General features: G+C 38.0%; 1 protein-coding gene across 3 annotated transcripts; it reads right to left on the bottom strand.

Annotated features, from left to right (window-relative positions):
• Nucleotides 1–192: 192 nt before the first annotated feature.
• FAM210A (family with sequence similarity 210 member A) lies at nucleotides 193–18,946 on the bottom strand. Of its 3 annotated transcripts, none has more exons than XM_052787371.1 (5): nucleotides 18,815–18,946; nucleotides 7,395–7,518; nucleotides 5,681–6,153; nucleotides 3,411–3,522; nucleotides 193–2,107 (listed from the first exon to the last, which is right to left on the bottom strand). In XM_052787371.1, exons 3-5 carry the CDS (start codon nucleotides 6,127–6,129, stop codon nucleotides 1,841–1,843), a joined length of 828 nt encoding a protein of 275 aa, XP_052643331.1. In that variant the 5' UTR covers nucleotides 6,130–6,153; nucleotides 7,395–7,518; nucleotides 18,815–18,946; the 3' UTR covers nucleotides 193–1,840. The 3 variants fall into 3 exon arrangements, with proteins under 3 accessions (XP_052643331.1, XP_052643330.1, XP_052643332.1); XM_052787370.1 differs by having other exon boundaries at nucleotides 7,395–7,515; nucleotides 18,815–18,927; XM_052787372.1 differs by lacking the exon at nucleotides 18,815–18,946 and adding an exon at nucleotides 8,529–10,044.

Below are 18,946 nucleotides of genomic sequence, written 5' to 3'. Positions count from 1 at the left end.
GCAGACTTCAGGCTTTGCAGGGTGCTGCAGGACAGAGGCAACACTACCTGCGAAAATGGAAAACCAGAACAAACACCCACATCAGAAGAATGCGTGCATAAGGAGAGTACGGAAAAGTACACTAAAATAGAAAAAAAGAAAAGCATCTATTAACTGTAATTCTACAGTAGTGCTTATCTCAGCAGCGTTGAGTTCACAGAATTACTTTTTAATAATATTTATCAGAAACATGGCACTTTTCAATGCCCTGAAGATGTATATACAATGATTATTCCTCACAACATCCCTGTGAGGTAGGCAATAGATTGCAGTCACGATTTGACATGTGGACAGAGGCAGAGAAGTATATAATCAATCCTGCATAATTAAGTTAATGAAGTTCAACTCACTCAAACATGGAGAGGCTCTCAGTGACTTGACTGAACACATAAGAGTGGGACAGAGCTGACACTTTGTCAGCCATATTCTTTTATTCTAGTAATTTACAATGCTCGGGGCCCAACTCTGTTGCTTCTGCATATCCCCCTGCAAAACCCCACCTTTATGAAACAAGATACACATGCAGAGCGCAGCTACAAAGTGGGATCTGTAATAGAAATAGGAAAAAAGAACACTTCAATTTAGCCTACATTTGAGTAAAACCATGAGAGAAGGTTGCCTGCCCAGTCAAATAGAACAGTTTGAACTTCAGTCCTTTATGACATCTCTGAGACAGCATTTCAGCCTTCAGCTATGAATAAGTATTTGCTTGACCTAAGAAAATCCAGGGGAAAAAAGATTTGGTAGATGGTGATCTCTGTCTCTGAAATTATGCTTATTTTAGTTAAATTGTTCTACTAAAGTCTGAGGGATTCCTGAATGGGAGGAGGAACTTTTGGGTTTAACTCTTAACTTTGCATGTATTTAAAAAGCCCCTTGGTATACCAATTTCTCAAGTAAACTTCTCTTTCAGAATTTTTTTTGTTCTGAAAATGAAATGGAACAGTTTTGTAAACTTCAACATAATAAAAAAATCCTAGCTTTTAATATACAATTATTGATTAATTTCATTTAATAACTTTTTTTCTACTGTAAATCAACTTTAGGAAACAAAGTATACTTGATAGTATGGCTACTGTGATTAACTCATCTTCCCATAGATTTCAGTTGAGATTTCTGAAAAGATACACTGTCCAAGAAAGATTCATAGTCCAAACCTGTAAACTATCACAGCTCAGCTCAGCTGAAGTTAGCATAGCCATTACAATTCATTCCAACTGACTGGCTAATCCATTGACTCCTTCACGTGCAGTATCACTGATAATGGTCTGTCTCCAAGTTGAGAGATGATCACTATTGAAGAGGCCTGGGTCCACATACTCTGAAAAGCAAAATATGTTGCCTTTCCCAGCAGAGAAATCTTCATTCTCATTTAATGGAAGATTCAGTCTAATGGAATAATGGCTGTGCACTATGATGGAAGAAGAATAAAGTAGTGGCTTTTGAAAGAAACCATCTTCATTTTGAGGGGGGCAGGGGGAAGAAAAGAGGGAAGAGTAACTGTTAACACTATTACCAATGGACACGTGAAATTCTAATTTGTGATTCATTATTCCTTCTGTAAATTGAAATTTTGTCACAACTACTCTCCCCCAGGGAACTTTAACCTTGGTGAATATACAGAATTTTTAAATCCACAGAGCAATTGTAGTCTCCAGACAAGGGAAAAAAAAAAGAAAAAAAAAAGAAAAAAGAAAAAACAAAAGAAAAAAGAAAAAAGCTCAGAAGTGCACTTTGTATATCCTGCCTCACAAAAGGTTAAAGTGCTAAATTTGATATATCCAAAAATTAAGCATCCCTCCTAGTCCTTTATTTTTTTAAATGAAACTTTATCTTTGGTTTCTTGTATCTTCTCTGTAATTTTATCTTTTGTTTCCTCCATCTTCTCTGTAATTTTATCTTTTGTTTCCTCCATCTTCTCTGTAATTTTATCTTTTGTTTCCTCCATCCTATCTTGTAGATATTCCTTTACTGGTGGTGGTGTGGACATGTAGCCATTCTTACGTAGATATTTAACAGTGATGGATGTTCCTCCCAAAGTCACAGTGTATCTGGCAGGAGTTGCAATCTTAAAGAAACCAAAGAACACACCATATCAATATAACAGGACAATATTATCTAGCAAAAGGTATTTTTAATATGGAAAATCTATTTTGGCCAGTGTCAGATACTAAAAAGATCTTCTATTTATAAGGAAATAAGCCAATTTACAGTGGATCCCCCAGAAATGCATACTTTTTATTTAAAGTATCCTTTTGACAAAACTAGCACAGGCATTAGATTTACATTTAAAAAAAAAAAACCACAACAACTCCCTGTGCAGCTTGTGGGATGAGCATTAGGCATCTCAAAATGCAATTCAGAACAGACAGTATGTCAACACTGAGCCATGTAAGCAAACAAGATATACTTTAAATTCTAAAATTCACAAGAGTATAGGCATCTTTCAGTCCAAAACTAGGACCCACACATAGAAAGCTAGAGCTAAAAGAGACCTTCAGAGGTCAGCTAATCCAAGACACAACAAACCACGTTCATTATTCTAGAAAGGCTAACCTGTTCTTTCAGAACTTCAAAGATAAAGCCTGCACAATCTTCCCTTTGCAACCTATTCTAATGCTTCCACATCTTGAAAGTTTCTGCCAGATCTCCCAGTTATAATAAATTCTTTATATTTAACCACATTTATTTATTGGTCTCTTTTAGGCACAGGAATAATTAGCAAGAGTAGTGCTTTCACATTTTGTTTGGGAAAATAACGCCTTTAAATAACAGGTAAGAAGCACATCGCATTTGGAAACAAAACAGATAAGTGGCATTCGAAGCAAATATAGAACTTTGTTTTTGCATGGTCTGACATGTTTCAAGTTTCCCAAACACAGATTGGGCACCTATAAAGCAATAAAGAGAGACCCAAACCTGAATGTAAGTAATTGATTCAAATGGACAACAAAAGTACTTGACAATGATGGAGAACTAACGTAGGAAGACAAACTAGCGAATCCTCTAGGATAATAACAACTGTATGTTTACCTGGAAGTCATGAGGTGTTTAGACTTTACCTCTTTATCCCTGTTCATTATGTCAGGAATACAGAGGAATAACTTAATTGTAATTAAAGCTCTGAGGGCAGACAACAGTTCTGCAGCAAACAAAGAAGTTATTTTAGAAATACAGACAGACTCCTTAAAGGAACACAGAGTCCCTATCAATTTGCATGTGACTATTCTTACTACAAAAATGAACGCTGAAGTATGTGTAACTATCAAAGAGCGAAAACAGCATTAATTCTTTCTGCTGTAAACAAATAAACCCTGTTCAGTTCACCAGGCAAGATTTAGAGCTTATTTACAAACTATAATTATACTTACTTTATACAATGCATATGCAGTTAGTGCATTTCCACTCTGGGAATTTTTCAGGATGTTTACTATGCTCTCTGGTAAGCCAATCAACTCCAGGAATGGAACAACATTCACTCCTCTATAAAAGAGAAAAAAAATTGGCAACCTGAATGGAATTTGAAACCTGAACAGTGATTTACAGTACCATTTCCATTCTTTAACTCTATTATACAAACTTTGTAATTTGATAGCAAAGTATTTTTTCATCTAATCAATATACTTACAGGATTTATATTTCTGTACATATAGGCAAATTAATGTTCTTTTCAGCATTCCAAAAGGTGACTCATTTATACTATCCCTGTTGGGCTGAGTAGCTACTAACTTACCTGTGTCCCAGTTTATTACGTTTGGAGGCAAGTAGATATAATGGTGGTAAGACAGTTACTCAGGCTCCCGTTGTGCAGGTTCAACTTCATGTTCTGTTTTACCCAAAATAATTTTTTTTTTCTTTCTAAAATTTCAGACTAATCTGCAGCGTGCCCAGAAGCACTGAATCCATACTTCTGTGTCCTCCATTCACTTTTAAATATATCAAACAAATGGAATGTGGCAAAAGAAAAGGAAGCAACGTGCTATACGGACAAGACTTCAGGGGTTTTGTGCCCAGTTGTTCTACCTTGTCAATATAAGGTGGGTGGAGGGAGCTCCTATCACTGTTTCTTTCTATTTGAAAACCAGGGAAGCTAACATCAGCACCAAAGAAAAAGACAGACTGTCTTTACATTACAGTAGAAAGCTACATGCAGTTATAGATGACCTGACTTTCCAATATTTAGTGATGTATTATTAGTATCATTATCCATTTCTACCTACTATTTAAAGCATTCTTCTGTGCATGCGATCACTTCAGCATCAGTAACAGGCAGTAATTTACTAATAGTTACTAGAACTACAATCTGAAGGCCTAGCCCCAGAGTAGAAAATGGAGACCAAGTAAGATCTGAAAGACAGCATTAACAATGTTATTTCATAAACCACCATTGTTTAATCTCATATCATGAGCAGTCATTCTGAAAGGTATTTTCCACTTCAGGAGGGTCTTGCTCCTGTGGCATGACAAACTGAAGCTTTGTTATAATTAGTTTCTAGTTAAATATTTCTGTTGTTTTCATCCATCAAATAAATACTGATTTTAGCTAACTTAAGTGTTTCAAGAAAAGTAATCTTCACTCAATCTGAAATGTCTGGATGTAAGCATCAACCCGAATTCATCCAAAGCAAAATATTTTTATAGCTCAAGACCTTTATTCCTCTGACATGAGCTAAATTTAGAATGACATTTGGATCTATAGCTCCTAGAAAGGGCAATTATGCCAGCTGGTTAGAGTAACTAAAACAAACACTTGTGCGGTAAGGCATTCAGATGTCAAAGCCCCATTGCTGCCGCCATGAACTGTCGTTGTTTCATGCTTTCTATTATTAAATATACAACACTTGCAATCCAGAGATAAACATTTACTTATATTTAGCAAACCATTTGCAGATAGATAAAAACTCTTTCACCTGAACTAGCAGCTCATAGCTGATATAGTAGGTTTTTTTCCACAATAAATGCCATTTTCCAGAACAGTGTCTGGCACATGCTATAGCTGAAAGAAACTAAAATTAGAATACTTATCCTTTTTTTAGCCACACAAATATTTAATTTCCAATTAAAAAGTCTGGCCTACAGTAGCAATTTTTTCAGTGGAAGACAGGAAAGACAGGAAACAGAAGTAAAAAAGGAAAAGATATACATGGCTTGCAAGGAGCTCAGAGTAAGGTAAACGACATGGAAGTCCAATGATGAGGGAGGACTGGGGATGAAGGGGGGAAGAAGTGGTAAAATAACCCTCAAGTCCAACAGCAAAAGAAGAACAGGTCTATAAAGATCTCACCTAGCAATTTGTAATCAGGATTCCAAATCCGTATCTTTACCTTGTGAGAGGTTACTAGTAATTTCAATGCTGTTTACATCTGTGCATATTTTGGGGAGATGAGCATTCCTTCAAATGTTAGCAACATATCTGGTACACAGCAATAACTGCATGACAATAGTATGTATGTGACACTCTCATGAATCCTATATACTTTCGATACTAACCTTAGGCTACATTTTTAACTGAAGCATCATTTCCCTACTAGATACAGAGGCACTTTTTAACATGTAATAATAATTTCTATGTCTTTTCACCTGTGAAAGTCAGTCTCAATTCAACAGCAGTATTGGGCACTGCAACAAAATACCAACTTACTTCATGGCTGCATAGTAAAAGGATCCAAACCATACAGTGGAAGTCAGAAGATGCACTGGAATCATGACTTTTCCATATTGTTTAAAAGTTTTCTTGAATCTCTGAACGAGACTAATTGATTTGTCTTGTAACGGATCAGGATCTGAAGAATCTGACTCTACAGGGCTCTGCTTGGGTGTATCAGTGGCTGAAGTCAAAGGATTTCTCTCTTCTGATACTTTGTGAGGAGTGTCTGCTGGCTGTGATGAAAAAGCGCTTTTCTTTGAGGCAAAGTGTGCTGCACCTGCATGAAGACATCGTTTAGGAGGGTCCAGTGCTAAAATCACTTTGCATCCAACATCAGACAACACTGATTGTCCTTTTAAGCACTGAAAGGTACTAGTGCGAGGAAAAACCAAACACGTCCCATGCGCCAGCTGAGATGCAGTATGTAATAGACTCCGCTGCATTTTGATGAAGTGTGGCTGAGGTTTCTATAGAGAGGAAACAAAAAAGAGTAAATGAAATGCATTTCAGGAATCTGATTTCTATTTGCTCCAATGCCACTTGAAATTCTCAAATTTTAAATTGCTTTCTATTCTTCTACTTTAAAATGTTTTCCTTATCTTGCTTTGCAGAAATTGTTACCTTCTAGAATTAAGCAAATATTTAGAACTCACTTTTTTAGCGTTCTGAACTAAAATGGCCCCTTCACTTAACACACTCTGCTCCTCACAGCTAAAATGCTCATTCTACTCTCTAAAAACATTTCTAGGTGTTTAGTGCTATCTACTGCTTTTATCTGCATAATCTGGCACAGTTATTGAAAAATTACCCTTGAAACTTCACTTCTAGCAGCAGTTGATAGTTTGAGTGACACTTTGAGCCTACATAAATGTAGTATGAACTCACTCTAGTGCAATTAAAATTAACTTTTGGTGTAAATACATTCTTAGTTTTGGTATATCTTTTCGTGTTCTATACTATTTTGAACTAAGAGTAAAGGTTCATACACACACACACAAATCAATAATAATAATTACTATTAATAATCAATCAATCCCCTTAATAGTAACAAACCTAACCATAACAGCCTGCCAGTATACACCTGTTAGGAAGGGGGATGGTACTGTTGAATGTCATGTATTAACAGGAGCAAAATTGAACTGCAATTTCCAAAATATTACAATGCAAAGAATATTTTAAAACTGTGGATAGCCCAGTTAACTTTATGATTTTGAATACTTAACAGTTACTCCTGAAAGTTCAAAAGAACCATTGAGAGATTCCCCACAGAACAGAGGAATTATGTTTGGCATGCATAGACATAAAGAAGTCATTTCCACCCCTGCCCCAAATGCATGCTTTGAACTAGTGAATGAACTACTAACTCTCTCCTTTCCTTTATACAATGACTGCAAGTTACAGAACTAATTTTCCTTCCTTCCAAAAAAGTGCCACTAATTGATTTTATGTAACAAATGCCAGTTAAGTCATATTACAACCTTCGAATCTTTCTGATGCTTTTATGTTTTTAATTATCATAATTCTTGATCCTAACTAGAAATCATTCAAGTTTAATTGAAACTCCACTGTTGTCTTCATGTCTGCTTCACCTATAGACTTAAATATCTTTCAGTCAGGTGTTTTGATAGTGAATTTGTCTAGGCTGCTGAAAATGATTAATACTTCATAACATAGGCAGAAGTTTTAAAAAAAATGAACCCATACATACCCTTTATTACTTTCCAGATATGCAACAAGAAAAGTATGGTAAGGTTTGTATCTTCAAAAAGTTGCAACTCTTCCACTAGTTCACCACCTTTCAAACATATGTCTTGAACATATTGATGACTCTGCTAAAGTAGAAAAAAGGTGCATTTTGAGAAATACCAACAACAGCAAACTAACATTATGAAGATTTTTGGTCAGCCTGAAACCTTGCTTACTGAAGAATTTATTGGTATAAATTCGCCTTTGGATACTGACACACTAATGGGAGATTTTTTTTTCTGCGTAACTTAGAAGTTCGTCAACTGTGAATTACTGTTTCCTTCCAAGAGACAAAAGTTTCATAACCCAAATGCATCTGTTGGAACATTCTTGCCTATATATTTTCTAGGTATTTTTATGTTATCGTTGTGCTTGAATTAATTGCAATTACTAGAATTAAACAATGTTTGATGTGGGGAAAAGATTGGCAGAATGGTTTCAAACTCCCCAGTAACCTCTACCTTGCATGTGAAGCATAGACACCCACTTTTGTTGAACTCACCCTAACAGGAGGTATTGCATCAACAGGGGAAAAGGGAACTCTAATCTCTATGCAAGCAAGCAGTTACTCACTCCTGTTGAGTTATGAACTCAGTGGGAGCCAAGAAGTACTGCTGCTTATAGAGCAAGTCAGTCTTCTGTAAGAATTCACTGGAAGTTGTAACTGCTTGTGGTATCTCTAGTTTTACAAGAAGTCCAGATTCTTGCTGACTACTTAGATCCAAATGCAATTGCTTCTCAAAACAAAAAGTAGTGTAAAACACTCAGCAAAACTCAAGTGTTAAGATGGGACTCTGTCATACACCAACCACCTTACTGATTTATAGAAATTATAACAACAAACTGGAAGACGACAACTACCTGGTTTGCCTATTGCCACTAACACTCCTGAGGGATCAAAACTCTCCACGGAGGACTGTTTCCCCCTCTCACTAACAGTACACAACACTGAGCATCTGCCCTAAGTAGATTTTCACAATATCCTGCCAGCAGACTCAGCAAAGGTTACCTATCCATCTGTGAGAATTTGGGAGCTCTTGGGTCAGACTTCTGCTGTTCAGCTATTTTCAGTGGATGGTACCCTATTGAAAAGTACCTGTTCCAAACAAGCTTTGAAACTTGCCACCATACAACATGGGGGAAACCATGCTCAGCACTCTGATTTTGGTTCATTAATGTTATTAACATGGCTCTGCATTCCAACAGCCTTGGAAGGAGATCATTCTGTACAGAAGCAAGAAGAAACCGAGGAAGTATTTCTGAATTTTCCCATTCTATATAGTATACATATAGTAGCATTTCTCAGAACACCGTTTCCAGGTTTTGCTGTCCTGCAGCTACTGACAGCACAAAAGTAAGACCGTACCACACCTCTGATTCATTACAATGACTGCAGAACATTGGGGTACGAAAGGGCTCCCAGGGGGTGAGAATTCTCCTTAACATGAAGCAGCAATGGGTCACTACTATGTGTTCAACACTCATCAGTCAGTTGCTAGCATAGTTGTGATTAGTAAATGAGTTTCAAGGCCTCTGCTCACAGAGTTAGGTGCACCGTATAAGATTTAAAAATAGAATGTCACCAATGGCTTTAAAGCAGAGGAACTAGCACGGCCACTGACAAGACTTGCCACACCACTTTTTTTGTTTCTGTATCCTCAAATGGACTTGGAAGTCATTAAGGGTTTTTTCCTCCATTATGCAAGACCTGGCTGGTCAAAGGGGAAGTTCCCTAACCATCTAGTGTAGATCCTGAAAAGGTCGTGAACCTTGTAAGCACAGACAATAGTGTGGGTTCTAGCTAATACTGTGAAACAGCTTAATTTTTGCTTCTCCACTTTAAAAAAGCTTTTTGCTAGATGCTTGGTATATAAGAAAAGGCTTAGATACAATAGTGCTTGTATTTGAGAGAATAAAAGAAAACAGGTTTTTCAAAACAAGGTTGGAATTTTCCTAACAATCCTACTGTGTTTCATAGGTACGTGCTTTATTTTACTTATCTAAATGAACACAGGAGAGACTTTTGAAGTGTCAGTAAGTTGAGGATTACACTACTATCCAGCAGCACTATAAGACTAAACAAGGGAAGTATTATAATGGTTACAGTAGGATGTAGGAAAGGCAAATGAATAAAATAACAGATTAATATAGCATACACTTTGTAAATTGATTTTAAAGAAATGAATATTGTTAAAGGGGTGATGGATGCAGCTGCTAAACTAATATTTTAATTACTTGGCTCAACATTGCAAACATCTTAAACAGGGCAGACAACTCAAAGTGCACACTTAATGTGGTTGGAGGTCCAAAGAAATACGAAACTAGTTGTTTCGTCCCTCTAAAACATGAGATGAATACAGAGAAATCTGTCCTTTAGGATGCAATTAGTGAAAGGGAGTTCCTAGTACCCTGTGCACTCAACAGGCAGTGGGAGAAAGTGTGTCAGCCTATGGATTTGAGACAATTTTATTCTCTAAATATAATACTTTTCTTAAAGAAATTACTGGAGCTATAAGCTGTACAATTGCCCCTGTAACTTTAGGTTGTTAAAACCACTCAGATTCTCAAGAAGTCAGGACAGTAACTTAAATGTTATCCACAATTGCACCTAGTGACTTTTCAAAAGTTGTTTCTTCATTTTAGTGTATTTCATTTTTTTCATGCTGTTGCACAATGCTGCCAAGGCACAGAAAAGGACAGAAGCTAGAATCTTCAGATACCAAGGTAGAAGGAAAAGCAGCCAGTCTGTGGCATGAGAATTTTGCCAGGGGTGGGGAGCAGAAAGTGTTTTAAAGCATCTTAGATTTCTACATTAGCTTTCTCTTAAAAATGCCACAAGGAGAAAAAAATAAATATGGAGAGTCTAAGGACAAATATAGCTGTTCTCTGCTTTAAGAATCCCATGTGGTCAGTGACTGCCTAGATGCTAGTAGGACAAACTATGAAAAGATACACAAACACTTCTGGGATAAGGTGTCCTCTTCAGTGCTGTCATTTTCTGGCTAACTATTTAGTAGTATCTCCAGCTGGCTGTAAACTGAGCTGAAGAGATCTTGGCTGTTCAGGACATACTCCTGGTTGGGATTCTTGGACATCCATTTAGTTCCTGAAGGCACGTCTGTCTCATGGCAAGCTATTAACAAGCCTTCTGACACAAAAGGAGTGCTCTAGTGGCCTCTTGAGGAAAAGCATAGATCAGCTTCTCATTACAGTGCTAGAGGTTTTATTTAGCAAACTTTTGTACTTCTGTTATAATTTAGATCAGCTTTGGCATAAACATGATGTACTCCAAGAGAACTATCTCTTGCATTTGCTCTGCTACATCTTTGCCTTCCAGTGATTACTAGGAAGTAGAGATTAGACTTGCTTTTGTTCCTGGGGACAACAAAAATTCAGGATCTCTCAATGTCACAGAACTGGTCTATGTGACTACCACAAATTCATGGTTTTGGATGTGTGCTAACATTTTAAGCAAAAAAGAAACAGGGCATCATTGGAAAACACAGAAGCAGCAAGCCAGGCCAATATAGGTACAGCAAAGGCTGCTGCGCATATCCGCTGTTGGAAAGAGAAATCATGCCAGAGATGCTGTCGGATGAAACTTTCATCAGGATGACTTGTATAAAAACAGTTACCCTGTTACAATTAACTTTTTTTGAGCTACCAGAGAAATTAAAATACAAGAACAGGTTTAGATACAAGATGGCAAAAACTTTAGTGTAAGTTCTTTTACAAAAGAGGTCAGAAAGCACCTGAGGGAATTGCGGGTGTAGTATATGTAGACTACAGTGGTTTATTTTCTCAGTTCTACCAGAAACACTCTGAATACAATATGTAAGTATGGATGAATTCAAAGCATTTTCACTTGTTCTGTTACTGTTTAAAAAAAGAACATTAATTATACCACAGGAGAGTTCCCAATGAAAATCCATGAGCTTTTTTCCATTCCCAAGGCAACTTTCTGTGAACCCAGAGAATTAATTTACATTCTTGTCATTTTTAGTGTAAAATCAAGCAAACTTTGAGGGTTGTGTTGTATATACAGAAGGATTTTGAAAGGACACAAACCAAGTTTTCAGAAATCCTTTCCAGCTCACCTTTCAGACTGCATAAAAAGCAAATTTACAGAGATCTCATCCAAACAGCTCGGTTTAATAAAAAACCCCACTGTATTGCTTACATTTTTACTAAACATAATTAAAAAAAAAAATCTCAAAACTTGTTTTCAGATTTAAATTGTTCTTGTCAAGAACTCACTAGCAGTATATTTAAAAAAAACCCAAAAAACGCATCTTGCCAAACTAATAAACCAAAATAAGAAAACTACAACTGAACAGAAAACATCTATGGGTTGCCTAAAAACCTGGGAACACATTTTAAAATCATTATAATAATAGTGCAATACGTGCAAAGCATCATTGTTTTTCCTAAACTCAATGTAAAATATAACGATAAACCTCTTAGTAACTGCAATGGTTCAGCATAGCATGCAGTCACTATCCACGGACAGGAAAATGGCAGTGTATAGGGACTTTTTATTCTTTGTATTAGTACCTCCAGAGTATATGAATGAGCATTGAGAATTTGTATTATGACCTTTACTACTTTTGCAGTGTCCCTGATACAATCTGTTATTCATTCTAAACTAGGAAATTTGGTTATAATTTGAAGTTTGGGCATCACTAGCTATCCAATCTTGTCTACCATTTAGGGCTGTCTAAAAAAAAAAAAAAAAAAACCATGTAACACCACATTTTAGGTTAAAGGGAGTAATGCAAAATAAGTCATGGTGAAATTTATTAAGCTGTTGGTAAAAAATCATCACGTTAAAACAAATGAAAGAGTAAACTCTTGTAGACAAATTACCCTAAAACATTAGCCCCATCCCACCTCCATCACGTCTAATCTCTTCACTTAGTAAATGCTATGCTATAATTTTTAAATTGATCATATTACTACAGCTCAGTACTGATATAAGTGGAGACAAGCCAACAACTTTTTTACCCTTATTTTATCTCAGCTACTCTTGTTCTTGCTAAAACAAACTTAGTGAAGTCAAGAAAGTAGAATAAACCCTCATAGGGTCCTTACACACACAGCAATCTTCGCTACTACAATCTTCCAATACTTAAGTATTAGAAAGCACAACAAAAAGTAGCTTTAGGAAGAATAAAACTTCTTGTAGACATTTATAAAGTCTGAACATTGGATTCAGAAGGCAAAAAACCCAGGAGAACCTAATGTAATGCCTGTGTGTTGAGTTATAGATCTGGAATGCTAAACAGGAGGCTTAACAGCTGATCTGCACCCAGTCAATATGACAGTTGTATCCCCATTTTCCTCTATGTTGGAAGGCATTAGATCTTAAGCTTGCACACAGCTAAGCATTATATAAAAGTGTGAATGTTCTCTCTCCAATTCTTCTAAAAGAAAGTATCACAATCACTTGTAGTGCTTACTGCTCTTTAGAACTATGTTTTAAATAACTGGTGCTATTCCATCTTTTAACTCTGTTTTCCTGCCTTGCAGTGCCGAACAGCTACCCTGGGTTCCTTCGTTCGGAAGTTTCATTCTGCCCTCTACTGATTTTCTACGTAAGTACACCTCTTACACTAATACTACAAAAGGTCTCTACTCCACAATTCCTTCCAACAAGCATAAATTTGCTGGAGCTTCTATGTTGGTTCCAGAGTCGCCCAAAGTAACAGGCACATGTCAAAGGAAGGGGAAAAACCCTGCCTTTTAAAGTGCTATCTGATTTGGGTTTTTGTCTATTTGTCACTCTATAGACACACGTCTGCAATAAGCAAGTTAGAGAAGTCATGCTTTTAGCTAAGCTTAGAAATAGATATATACACATCTATGCTAAAAATGTTTAAAAAGCCCTTTGTTAGTTCAAAGCAGGGATTGTACTCATCTGTGTATTATTTTGCCCTTCCGCCCATTACCTTTCACTTTAAGCTAATGATCAAAATAAGATCTAATTCTCTCTCCTTTCTATTCCACTCTTGTGTAATAACTTTCCCAAGCAACCCCTAATAGCCTCTTTTGTCCTTGTATCTCCCAATGTATCGTTAGTTCATTCCCCTCAAAACACTTGTGTTTTTCTGTCAGAGGGTTTTCAACCAGAGGGCCCTTAACACGGAGGTGTAGGGGAGTGTGGGGGTGGGGGTGCAGTTTACAAAGCAGTGGGAAGCTTCTACTAAGTAACTAAAAGGGGCTGCAAAAGGTAATTCACATAAGCAAGCCTCACGTCAGCCATTTCCTGCCTATGACTTTGAACTCACTCAGAAAAAAAACCCCTACAACTGAACTGGTGAGGGGTTAGATGCTAAAACACAAATACATACACACATCAGTGTTCCACACTTCACCAAAACATTGTTTGAGAATCTCTTAGGATCTGCCCTCTTGATAGTTCATTGAACTTTATCTGGCAGATTCCTTGCCTCTTTTAACTTTCACCGATCATCTCAAGAGTTCTGACTCTACATTTTAAGACATGCTGGAAGGCATTAGAAACATGACTGTTAGTTCTACGTTCAGGGTTCAGGTATTTCTTTTGTGAAGTTCTGCTACCTCTCTTCAGAGTTCAGATCTGCTGTGCACATCTTTTCACTAACAGAGCCATCCGTAACAGTCAAAAGGTTGCAGACAAAGCTAAACTCCAGCTTGCTCAAGACTTCCTGCTATTCAGAATTTGGATTCTAGTAGCCAAGCTCATTTTTTAATTCATAATCTTTCTGATCACTCAGGACTTCACTGACATATAAAACTTAGATTATATTTAATTTAAACAGCTCTTAGAGTTATAATCACATATTTATTCCTGAAAGGTCTAATGAAACAACTGGAGACATGCTGCAGATACTGTGACTTTCACTAAAACAAATGGTGCTAACCCAAATAAAGTTCAGCCTTTTTGACCAGACCATAGAATAAGAGCTTAGGTACTCAAATACTTTCTCTTGACTAATTATAAAAGGCATTTATTAGGAATACGCTTAAACTTGGATCTTAGCACCAACTCTGTACACCCTTTGGCCTCATCTTGCATTGTGACTACCAAACTGTTTCTTTTCTAGCCTTGACAAACGCTATTTTTGCTACCTTGAATCTTCACAGGTCTTGTCTCATTGTTCTGTATCTCTTCCCTCCATAACCCAATCGTAATCAACAGTATCGGCTGTAATAATATTTTAAATGCAAATTATATTATGTAACAATTTTACAAAACACTTAAAACAACCCCCACCAAGTAACGAGTCTTTTACCCATCAAATTCACCCAAAGTGCTCCTAAGACTTTCAGAAAACATGCTCAAGGAAAAACTCTGAAGCCTCACAATTAGAAACAAAGTAGGAATAACTGTAAACAAGCCCCAAACAAAAAAACCCAGAGCTTCATTAACAGCAGAATTCACAGTGGAAGCATTAGGTTCAAGATTTTTTTTCTTTTATTCTCCCACCACATTTATTTCACATTTTCAAACACTGAAAAGCTGTTGTTTTTCCCAGCAAAAAATACAGAACGTTCATCTTTCAGCAGAATTACTGTTGGCAGACATTCTCTTCAAGTACAAATCTTTTCTAAATATTCAAAGCAAGTGTTGAATTCTCTGTTGTGAATTCAAACTTCTCCATATGGGGAAATACATGTAATATCAATCAGAATATCTTGAAAAATTATGTGTGAAGAGGCTGATCATAACATTTACAGAACAGACACATGCTCAAAACCACACTCTTGTTCTAATTTTTAGTAAATGCTATTCCCCACAACTCTACAAATGAACATGAACTGTTCTTATGAAAGAAGCATTATTTTTATTAAGGTCTTGATACCTGAGTGGATAAACTTTCTTGCCCACTATTAAATTTAATGCCTTACACAGCATCTTTAGCACAGATGACATGATTGCTAATGTTGGCAGCCATGCAAGTAACAAAATGACACCATCTACAAGTGTCCAAAAGAGCATCAGACTCACAGAGCTGTGTCTTCACACCAGAAGGAACTCTGATGGGACTTCAGGAACAGAACCCTAATAATGCTCCTGCTCACAGTCTGAAGTAGCAGATTTACTACATTGCTGCATTCAGGTTGAGAAAGGAATCCTGTGACTGCAACACTGCAACCTTTGAAAGCACATTACAGTTAACTAATTACAGTTAAAAGATAAGTGCCCTCATGTTCTACTCAACTCTTCCACTAGCCACTTTTGGAAGAGACTTACAGAACTGCTGTAAAGCCACTCAGGCATTTTTATTTAGAAGCTACAAAATCCATCCATTTGAAAAAAACTACTGCTGTGTTTTATATTTTGTTCGTGAGCACCTGACTGTATTAGCCCCCATTCCCTTCCCTCATCCCACTCTGCAAGGACAGACTACTCAAGTTCTAGAGAGCTGCAAGGGATCATCTGCTAGCATGCTCTACAAAGCCACAATCATAGCCATGCAACTTCTTGTTTTGTTTATGTAAGAACTGTTACACATGGTCAAGGTCAGTTTTTGGACAAAATCAAATAGTAGATCCATGGAATTAAAATTTACAGCCCAGCTAAGTGGTACCTTCTGACATGCACAGAGTAAGACCTAGTTTTACCATTCAGATGTCTTTGTTTAGAAGGAGCAGTGTCATGTCTGGTAACACAACAACAAATTTTCATTTTTTGTTGAATCGTATGATGGGTAGCTAGTTTGAAGATCATGTGGGGAGAACTGAGTGATGGAAGGCACTGGGGTAGAAAGGATTAGAGCTGTTTAGAGGAAACACAAAATTAATGAGAACACAGATCATTACTATTTGCACTGCAGAAGTCTAGACAGCAACCAGCGTGAAGCCCTATTGTGTAATCCCAGTGCCCTAAAGCAGAAATGACTTCTGTCCTTAACTGCTTACCTACTAAGGCAGACAAAAGGTGGGAAGGCTGACATAACTAGGCACACCAATCTGGCCTACTAACACCTGCTCAAACTATAATTTTCCTGACAGTTTGAAGTGATACATTCTTGACTTAATATGAACAAAGTATGTTGGGCTCAACACACCTGTACTAGTACCTTCAAGACCAACTGACTTGCGGAAGTTATCATCACAACAGATCATAAGCATTTTTTAACTAACTTTCTACTCTTACTGTAATTTTATTATAATGACAGGGAAATAAAGAATAACGTGGTTTTTAGAGGTATCATGATCCAAGACTTAAAAATTAAGGAAAAGTCCTATAACTTGGGCAATATGCTTTTTTGTTGTTGTTATTGCCATACTGCACCATCCATTTGTCTCAAGTCAAAAAATCTACTAGAGGTACTTTAGAGTCATTAAGAATCCCTGACCCTGAGGTTGATCCTTGATCTACAGTGATGGAACTGGGTAGTTACCCATCAGAATATCAAAGTAAAATCCTTATGAGCTATTGTGATGATACATTACTGTCCAGGAAGACTTCAATCATGTTTTGGGCCCAGGCCTCCGTTCTTCTAGAGGTTTTATTCCATTCTTAATACTGAAATATTGCTGATCGATGTTGAATTTGCTTCTGCATCTAATTTTCAAAATAAGTTCAGCTTCAACTACCTGGGTTTGCAGTGTATCAACACCAACAAGAACTATATTGGATCTTCTTTCCAGTCCGCAAAACTAACTGATTGCAAGGAATATTATGTATTCAACTAGCAGTTTTACATTTTAAAAATCAGTGCTCTCTCTGCTTTTTACTTGAATTTGTTCTGGCCGTATCTTCAAGACCAGTCAGAACTCCCTACAGATCCAGAAAGGTGTCAAGATGCAAACTGAGGGCTGTTATCTGAGAAAAGGGGACATCAAGAACTCCCTGTCTTGCAAAAACAGACTTCAATTTCTTAGTGATGCCTATAAGCACATACACAGAGCTAGGTCAGTTCATCTGGAGAAAAGATCATCTACAGCAGGAGAATTACACAGATCCTTTTAAAAACCAAAACCAGGTCAAACCTTTTTCTTATCAGCTGCTATAGTCTGTGAAGTAGATCTGTAGACAGTCATGCTAGACAAATCTTTAACTTCTTACATTCCTTACATACTCTTTAGCAGTCTGTATTTCCCTACTCAGTTTTTGCCATGTGCAAGCCACCTGATATCCACCTACCCAAATCATCAAATGATTTTTTTTTTTCCTCCCTGATGGAATTGCTTCTCACACAGCAAGTGCAATTCAATAATGCTCCCACAGAGGCCAATCATACCCCTTTTACCTCAGACAGCCCTTGAACAGAAAAAGAGATAAACACCTGCTGTCAGCCCCATAGGAGGAGATGGATGTGGGGACATGTTATCCTCTGTGCATGCATTTCCCACACAAAAGCAGCTGCAAGTCACATAAGCTAGCAGGACGTGCAGCAAGACACATTCCAACTGAGGAACTTGTTCCCTGTCTCTCCCTAAAGTAGCAAAACTTTGGCAAATCGTTTTATGTTTATACTTCCAACAACAATAACATCTTGGGGTTTAAGTAAATTGAGGAACGCTTTCATTTTAAGAATTAGTTTTGGTAAGGAATTCTAGGACGCTTCATGTCCAAACTAATGTTTTCTCTTTTGGGCCAGCTTGTAGAAGGCATTTCAGAAATGGACATAAATGAGGCTGAACATGCAGTTTGCACTACCTGACACAAATCCACATTTGACTTAAAAGCCTTAACAAAAATTCTTACGACTTCTCAGTCTGACTCCTTGGATAACTCCCATAGTCGATTACCAGAAGCAGATTACTAATGAGGACCGTAACTCCATGCGACTTTGCCAAGAGGGTTGTGTCTTGCTCAGCCAGCCACTGCCTCCTAGGGATTCAGAGACCTCCAAAGCTAGTTCATACAAAGCACAAGAGAAAAAAGCGCTGAAAGCTCAAGGTGAGCCAAAAAGCATGATTTTTACCAGCGGACAGGCAGGAGGAGCAAAAATCGGATTCCTCAGCTCCGAGATTCTCCTACCGAGGGAAGCCAGCCCCTTTGCTCGTATTTGTCACGCGCCACAAGCGAGTCGCTAAAACCCGCCCAAAACACTTATTAAACAAGAAAACATCTGTAGAGCCCCTTTAAGCAATCTAAAAAAAAAAACACAAAACAACCCCAAACCCCCGAAAACAACTAAAACCCAACAGGACAGGCGCGGAAGCGGTTGCCTCGGGAGAGAAGCACCCGGAGGAGCCGAACCTAACCACGGCCCTCGAGCGGTACAACCGTCCGCGACCGGCGGCCAACATTGCTCACGCCACACAAAACGGCCCCGGAGTTTGCCAGAGAGAACGCAGCCGCCCCCCTCCCCCCGCCGCCTCCGCCGTGTGCCCGCCCGCTCCCGGGCGGCAGCCCCTCCCCCTCGGCCCCACACGAGCGGGTACCTTGTGGCCAAAGCCACCGCTCCTCCTCACGGGCCCCCAGCCATGGAGACGCACCGGGCGGCGGTTCACCGACGGCCGCTGCCGCGCGCGCCGCTCCCGTCCCGTCGCGTCGCGTCCCCGCCCCTTCCCCGC

This window comes from Harpia harpyja, chromosome 5, assembly GCF_026419915.1.
Source record: "Harpia harpyja isolate bHarHar1 chromosome 5, bHarHar1 primary haplotype, whole genome shotgun sequence".
Taxonomy (NCBI): domain Eukaryota; kingdom Metazoa; phylum Chordata; class Aves; order Accipitriformes; family Accipitridae; genus Harpia; species Harpia harpyja.
Note: the sequence above shows the minus strand (reverse complement) of the source record. Positions and strands in the feature narration are given on the sequence as shown.